The 7,321-nt window shown below is 39.6% G+C and overlaps 1 protein-coding gene across 2 annotated transcripts; it reads left to right on the plus strand.

Moving 5' to 3' along the window:
* Positions 1-1,258: 1,258 nt before the first annotated feature.
* Positions 1,259-6,724, plus strand: cd40 (CD40 molecule, TNF receptor superfamily member 5). Of its 2 annotated transcripts, none has more exons than XM_030732668.1 (9): positions 1,259-1,389; positions 1,915-1,996; positions 3,027-3,146; positions 3,264-3,410; positions 3,503-3,596; positions 4,732-4,790; positions 5,250-5,336; positions 5,443-5,468; positions 6,133-6,724. In XM_030732668.1, the coding sequence occupies exons 1-9, from the start codon at positions 1,336-1,338 to the stop codon at positions 6,370-6,372; spliced, it is 909 nt and encodes a 302-aa protein (XP_030588528.1). In that variant the 5' UTR covers positions 1,259-1,335; the 3' UTR covers positions 6,373-6,724. The 2 variants fall into 2 exon arrangements, with proteins under 2 accessions (XP_030588528.1, XP_030588530.1); XM_030732670.1 differs by having other exon boundaries at positions 5,446-5,468.
* The last annotated feature ends 597 nt before the right edge of the window (positions 6,725-7,321 follow it).

Raw genomic sequence — 7,321 nt, forward strand, 5'->3', positions numbered from 1 at the left:
AATAAAAACGAGCAAAACCACCCTGAAAACTAATTAAAACTAACTGAATTAGAGGGAAAAAGTAAAAACTAACGATAATGTAAAATCCAAAAACTATTATAACCCTGGACTGCACTGAAAGCTAGCTGTATCATATGCAGTGATGCAACCCACCCCGGACGCTGTCAGTTTTCCTGGAAGATTCAAGACTATAAAATCCAGAACAAAAAAAAACAAAAAAAAACAAAAAACCCCAGCGATTGCAAAACAACTTGATGTATTATTTGCCTATTAGCACTGATTTTAAAGTCCTCTGCAGTCACCACTCATTTATGCTGCACCACCAATGCTGTACCACTGATTTAAACATGACAGATACCACAGAAGAGGAGCTGCTTCTTGTGTCCATGTGGAGAGTTATATAAACTAAAAAAGCTAACCGTGAATACCATATTGTACGTCTATGAATCCTAGACACCAGTTCTTTAAGATTTTACACACCCTGTTGCAAACTGTTGTAAAAGAAGTGTTTATTGTTTTGGTTTTTTTTTGTGTGTGAATAAAGTTGAATCGTTCAAATGCAGATGTCTTTACAGAAAACACACAAAAAAACATTTTACCCAGCTGCTGTATTGTGCTGTAGTGCAGTACTTTCTGCTTTAGCAATAGGCTATACTAAAGAATAAGAAACCGGTATTTTAACAGTTACGTTGTAAAATAATCCAAAAAAAAAAAAATGGAACTCAAGCTGCCCTCTGCTGTAATTTAACAGGGAAATTTGTTACAGTCTATATGCAATACATAGTTGGGCAAAGGTAAAGACCCTACAGAGAAAACCCCAACAATCAAATGGTCCTGTACTGCAAGGAAAAACTCCCTTATAATAGAAAAAAAAAATTCAGGCCCACCAACTGTGGGAAAGAGCAGGCAAAGTTTAATGGCATGCGGTGTATAAATACGTACACGCCGGGGAGTGAAAAGAAGTGAGAAGACAAGAAATGCCCAGCGTGTCACAAGAAGTCCCACAGCAGCCTTAATCTACAGCAGTGGGACGGTTCAGGGTCACCTTACTCATCCATAACTATAAGCGTTATTAAACGCTTTCCAGCAAAGAGTCCAGTGCAACTTTGTAAAGGTGTTAAAATTCATTTTATCCCCTAAAATGCACAGCTGTTCCTGGTGGGGATTATCACACCGCCGTGAACATATTTGAAAAGTTAAAATCTTTTTTTTTTTTTACAGGAAACGGTCAAGGAAAACCCCCGCATTTAGCCCCTCCCACGCTGTTATAAACACGAGACGGCGGCGCCTCAGTGAACACGTCTGGTCTTACACGGTGGCATACTGCGATCCTCGATGCTGCTCTTCAACATGCATTTACTATGGCTGGTAATGATGGGGGCTTTCATGGTGAGTCAACGGATTAACGCTATTTCTTTTAAAGAGATCGATTTTGACCTGCGACAGCTGAAAGTAGCTCGTGTTTAGATTATTTTTTTCACTCTAAATGTGTTATTATACGTTATAATATCGACTACTTAGCTATTCTAAGTAACGTCTATTACTTTATTGTATCCTGTAATTCTATATTCTTGCCAAAATAGAGCATTTCATTGCAAAGCCAAGCCCCTAACGCTAATGTTCATGCTTTCGCTTTCGATTTCCGCACAGCGAGGCGTTTAAATAAAGACGCGACACATGAGAAAAAAAGAAAAAAGTTAATAACGGCACAAAGAGTAATGCACCTGGCTGCTGGATAGTCTTCATGGTTGATTTAACAGTTAGCAGTTGGCTGAATCTTTGGGACTTTCCACCACGCCCCTCGCAGTCTGCGCAGAGGAAGTGAATCTAATGTTATCAACACGGAGAAACTCGATACTAGAGATGACACAAGACCTAACTACCTCGTATTTACCTCGTGATTCTCTTTCACAGGGAATGGCTGCTGCTCAGGCCAGCTGTGACCCACGGACTCAATACGCAAAGGATGGAGGGTGCTGTCAGATGTGCGGGCCAGGTAGGAAAACACTTGCCTTATGAGGGAGGGGAGGGGAGAGGGGTCTGGCTTGTTATTCATTATGTATTGTAAGCAAAATAAACTAGATAGATCTATTTATTTATCATAAAAAATGTGGAAAACTGGCCCCTAAGATACAACACATAATTGAGAGCCACTTATATTTAATGCATGTCTGTACTGGTTTCTTAAACTTAGATAAACATTTAAAGTAGCATGTAAAAGACAAACAGCAGCAGGAAGCATATGATGAAAAAAAAAATCGCTTTTCAAACAGCATCACCACTGGCACTGAAAAGCTTTGCTTTTGCTTTCATTTTGGCTGCTTTTACACATGCATTTCAGCTCGTGAGGATCTGTAGCTGAAAAGGCAAACATGCAGATCACTTAAGACGGCTTTCTGCTCCACTTTCCATACATGTGATCTGCAAATGTGTGTTTACAGTGGTGTAGCTGGTGTCTGTCACGCCTGTCTCATGATCCGTACTAGCAGCATCCTCATTTAAACCAAACTGAATATTTGCCCCAAGTGAGAATTCATCTCAGAGCTGACCGTTTCCTGTTGTGTGCGACGTGTCAGAAAAGGCAGCCGCAGACAATTTCATATCGCTGTATAAAAAGAAGGTGAAAAGAGCAGTTGATCACTTAGACTGCAGGCAGCAATTTTGACAAATGGTCCTTTCCCTCATTTTTCAAGGACAGTTGCTCTGGGTCGAGATGTGCAAATGAGAGTACTTACTCACTTTTTAATATCACTGTGAAATGAATATATTTGGGCTTTATGGACCTTTGGTGGAACACAAAAGACATTTTAAGGTGACAGCAGAGATGCTGGGAGCTTGTCTCAGGTATAGAGCAGCCTATAGGAAAAAACAAGCTAGTAATTGCTACTGGCAACATTTTTTATTATGTTGACCTAAGCCAGCCATTTTCTGGCTCAGCTTAGTCCCCCGAATGGCCATTGATTACTTATAAAATAAAATAGAGGAAAATACAGTGGATCTTAACTATGAAACATCTTGTTTTGCAGGGACTAGCATGTCCAACAGCGATTGTGAGAACCCTCGGTGTGACCCATGTGGGGAGGATGAATTTCAGGAAAAGTATACAAACGCGTCCAAGTGTGAGCGGCAGCGGTACTGTGATTCACGTAAGACTGTGACAAATTACCTAAAACTGTTCCAATCTGCAGTGTGTCTTAAATACTGAGAGAGAGAGACTTTAACGTTGCTCGCCTTACAGCTGGACTCTCTTTTTGTCTTTTTAGATAAAAACTTTGAGGAGCCAGGCCAAAGAAGCAAGACGGAGAAATACAACTGCAAGTGTAAATATGGATTCCACTGCTCCAGCGAGGAGTGTTTAACCTGTGTCGAACACACACCCTGTGCCCCTGGATTTGGGGTTAAATCCATAGGTACCCACACCTTTGTGACTGAACTTCTTTCTTCTTTTTTTTTTACACTGAATATACAGAATGGTTATTAAGTTATCATATTTGTTTTTTAGGCAACCACTCATATGACACAGTGTGTGAGAGATGTGCACCGGGTACATTTTCGAATGAGACGTCATGGAGCGGTGTGTGCCACAAATGGACAAAGTAAGTGTACACTTACATCTGCATAAGAACTTAGAGATCAGCTTTAAAAAAAAAAGAGAGAGAGAGAAAGCTAACCACCTCTTAAATTTAGATGCTTTTTTTCTTTCACTTCTGTTTCCATGTATCTCGCCGCACTCTGTGAATATGACTGAGTTCAGAAATCAAAAGAAACACAGTTAACATGTGTTTTAAGCTTAATGAAAATATCAGTGTTATTCTCATATCTGTCAGTTAAATATGAAGCTGCAGTCAGCCGACGAATTACTCCCTCACATAATACGTCAAACTTCACCAACATATAATTTAACGCTTTAATTTCTGCGTGAATTTAGAAAGCTGCTTTTCCTGCTCTTTATGCTCAGCTGAGGTAAAGCCAAGTGCCATGGGTGGTACTGAGAGTGATAGAAATTACTGCCTGTACTGCACATCTGGGGACCATGGCTCATTCAGTACTGATGCAGGAGGATGCCACTCTTGCAGAGCTGTGATGAAGGCTAGTTTAAAACATGTCAGCATTAGAACATAAAACGGTGCAGTACTGAGTTGCTTCTTAAGTTTGTCTCACTTCAGCAGTAACCAGTTTATTAAAGGTGTGAGTCTGCGTGAAAAAGATTCATGTGTGTTTTGTGAAGGAAAAGGTATTTCCAGCTTTGTATCTGATGAAGTTTTGTCTCTGTTTCGTGACAGACCCCACAGTAATACTTCTGGCATACTTTACTTTCATTGGACCCAAATACAATAGCTTACATGGTGTTTTGTGTTTGTGCAAGATATAAGAAATGTTGTGAGAACAGTGGACTCCAAAGTGGAACTACAAACTGGTGACAAATTATTGGAAAAAAACATCCAAAACTGAGGCAAGAAACAGAACAAATGATACCATCCAGGGTACGAGGGGTCGTTAAGGAGGGGTCATTAAATGGTTCAAAGAGAATGGAAATGTGTTAGATCCACACAGACATAAATAATCTGTTTACTGCTGTTGCGATTCATAGCGGCCTAAAACCTTAATATCCTACGTATGCTGACAAAGTCCTGCCTTCTTTTTGTACATGTCAAGATGAGTAATCCCCTGAAACTGTTAATCACATGATGAAACTGGAATGATGCTTTAATACTGTGAAATTCATTGCAGATGTGCGGTGGGAGATCATGAGGAAGAAAGCGGAACGGACACCACGGACAAAAAATGCGGTGAGTTGTACGTAGGTGGATGAATTACGAAGGATTCTCACCTTCGGCTCTCCTGCAGCTGTGTGGTTGGATGTGGTGCGTTGTTCAAAACGAAACTACGCCGACTGTGAGAAGGTTTGTTTCCGACAATCTTTGTCGGTCTGTGGTTTTGAGTGTGGCTTCATCAGCTTTCACTTGCAGTACATCGGTGTGTAGACGCCACCCACCGCCTCTGCACACTCATCAGACTGCTTTTATTAGGATTGCAAATGACTTTATTCTATCTTTTCCACACTACTTCCGATTTTATGCTTCCTCTGTGTAATGTGACTATGTGGTAGACATGAAAGCCTCTTTTGTTTGATCTTTTTTTTTTTTTTTTTTTTTTACAGAAATGCGCATATTCCTCCCATATTCTAGACACTGTTAGAAGGAGCAATGTGTGGTTAACTGTTTTTTTCTCTTTTTTTTGATTGGCAGCATCATCGGCACGGAGGCACATTATTATCATCGTGATTGTTGTGATCGCAGTTGTTGTAGTTGTAATCCTGCTTTTAATCTACCAAGGTATGTTGTGCTCCAAAGTTCTAAACAAATTTAATGAGTTTATGTAATAATAATGTGCTCATGTTCTGCCTTTCTTCTTCTTCTTCTTTTTTTTTTTTTTTTTAAGCAGGATGCATAAAACGAAAGGCAAAGGTAAATATGATTTTTGGTTATTATCTGTTTAATATTATTTTAATGTTTTAAGCGCAGTAAATATTTAAATGACTAATTAATGCCTTGCAAACAGTGCAAATAAATAATGTATTATTAATATATAGATTTGTGCAAATAGTGAAATTAATTGCAATTAATAATTGGTTCCTTTTGACCAGTTAATCTATTTCTAAACCTGTTTTAAACATAATGTTACTTTTGCACCCCAGTGTACACCTGTAAACTAAAGATGACGCCTTATGTTATGGGTTAGCTTAGCTTAGCATAAAAACTGGACGCAGCAGGTTTGTTCTAAAGCTTAATCAGCTGGAGCAATTTTGTGCACTGCCTTTTAATTAGTCTACAGTGGATTTATATACACACCTCAGCTGACTGGGTGATACTTTGGACGGGCAGAAAATGTACCTTAAATCCTGTTTTGTACCTTTGCACACTGTTTCAGACAAATATACTGTATAATTCAACCCAGAAACCACAGGAAAAAGTTATACACCCTTTTTTAGATTAATGTGCTCAAAGGGTCTGGAAACAGATTAGTCCCAGAAATCAAAACATGTATAAAGCAGTAGAATTGTTTGTCTTGCATTTGAGTGAATTACTTTTCACATTATTGTAACGTCTATCGTTCTTTAACTCCTTACAGGGCTATTTTAAACCAGAGCCGTGTCAACAACAAGAAACCCCAAAGATGGAGACCAAAATCCTCATGCCAATGACACCTGAGGAGAATGACGACAATGAAGACAGCCACGAGCTGTCATCAGAGGGCCTAACGGAGAAAGGCAACCGTGTCATGCAGGAGAGGGGCAAAGAGGAAATCATATCTCGCCAGGAGTCTCAGCTGGATTCTCAAGAAGACAGTTTTGAGAAGATAGTTTCTTAATGTGACATATAATTCAGAATATAAAACGCTGTTGTCTCATTTCATTTGCACTAAGGTTCTGAGACCTAAACACACACTTAGACTACACCATACATGGGGTGCAGTGGTTAACGCAAATGCCTGATAGTATATCTATCTATTCCTAATATTACCCAAGAAAATTTGTGTCTCCAGCTGCAATTAAACCAACAACACTTGTGTTAACCACTGCATCACATATATGGTGAGTGCGTTTGTGTGTGTATGAGTGTAGGGTAAACCCTGTACAGGTCACCATCCTGTCGCAGGGTCAACACAGAGACAAACAACCATCCACACTCATATTCACACCTCTGGGCAATTTAGAGAGCCCAATTAACCGAACCCCAGTAACTGCATGTCTTTGGACTGTGGGAGGAAACCAACGCAGACACGGGGAGAGCATGCAAACTCCACAGAGAGAGAGAGGCCGGTGCCAAGGTGGAATCATACCCAGACCTTCTAGATGTCATGCTATCTGTGAGGCAGCAGTGCTAATCACCGCACTACCGTGCTATATATGTGTGTATGTATGTATATATAGTGAAGTATGATAACATGTAAAGATAGTGTGGCAGTCTGTGTGACTGCATTAGTTTGACTGGTTGTAATGTTAAAGTTATATCCTGTATTTCAATGTAGTTTTGAACAGATGTGTACATCCTGTACAAATGGCTTTGTTAATATTTGTGCATACAGAAACTGTGACATCTAGCATGAAAATAGCATTTTGTTCATTGCATTAAAATTGTGACACTTGAATTTTTTTAAAGATTCGTTTTTAAAAAAAATTTTTTCCTGCTCTTTGTTACCATAGTCTCCCACAATTCCCATAATGCTACTGTACTTCCTGGAACAGGAAGTACAAGGTTAAGTGGGCTATATGTTGCCATTTCTGCAAATGGGGAGCAGTAAAAGTAGCCGAATTAGT

The sequence above is a fragment of the Archocentrus centrarchus genome, chromosome 7, assembly GCF_007364275.1.
Source record: "Archocentrus centrarchus isolate MPI-CPG fArcCen1 chromosome 7, fArcCen1, whole genome shotgun sequence".
NCBI lineage: Eukaryota > Metazoa > Chordata > Actinopteri > Cichliformes > Cichlidae > Archocentrus > Archocentrus centrarchus.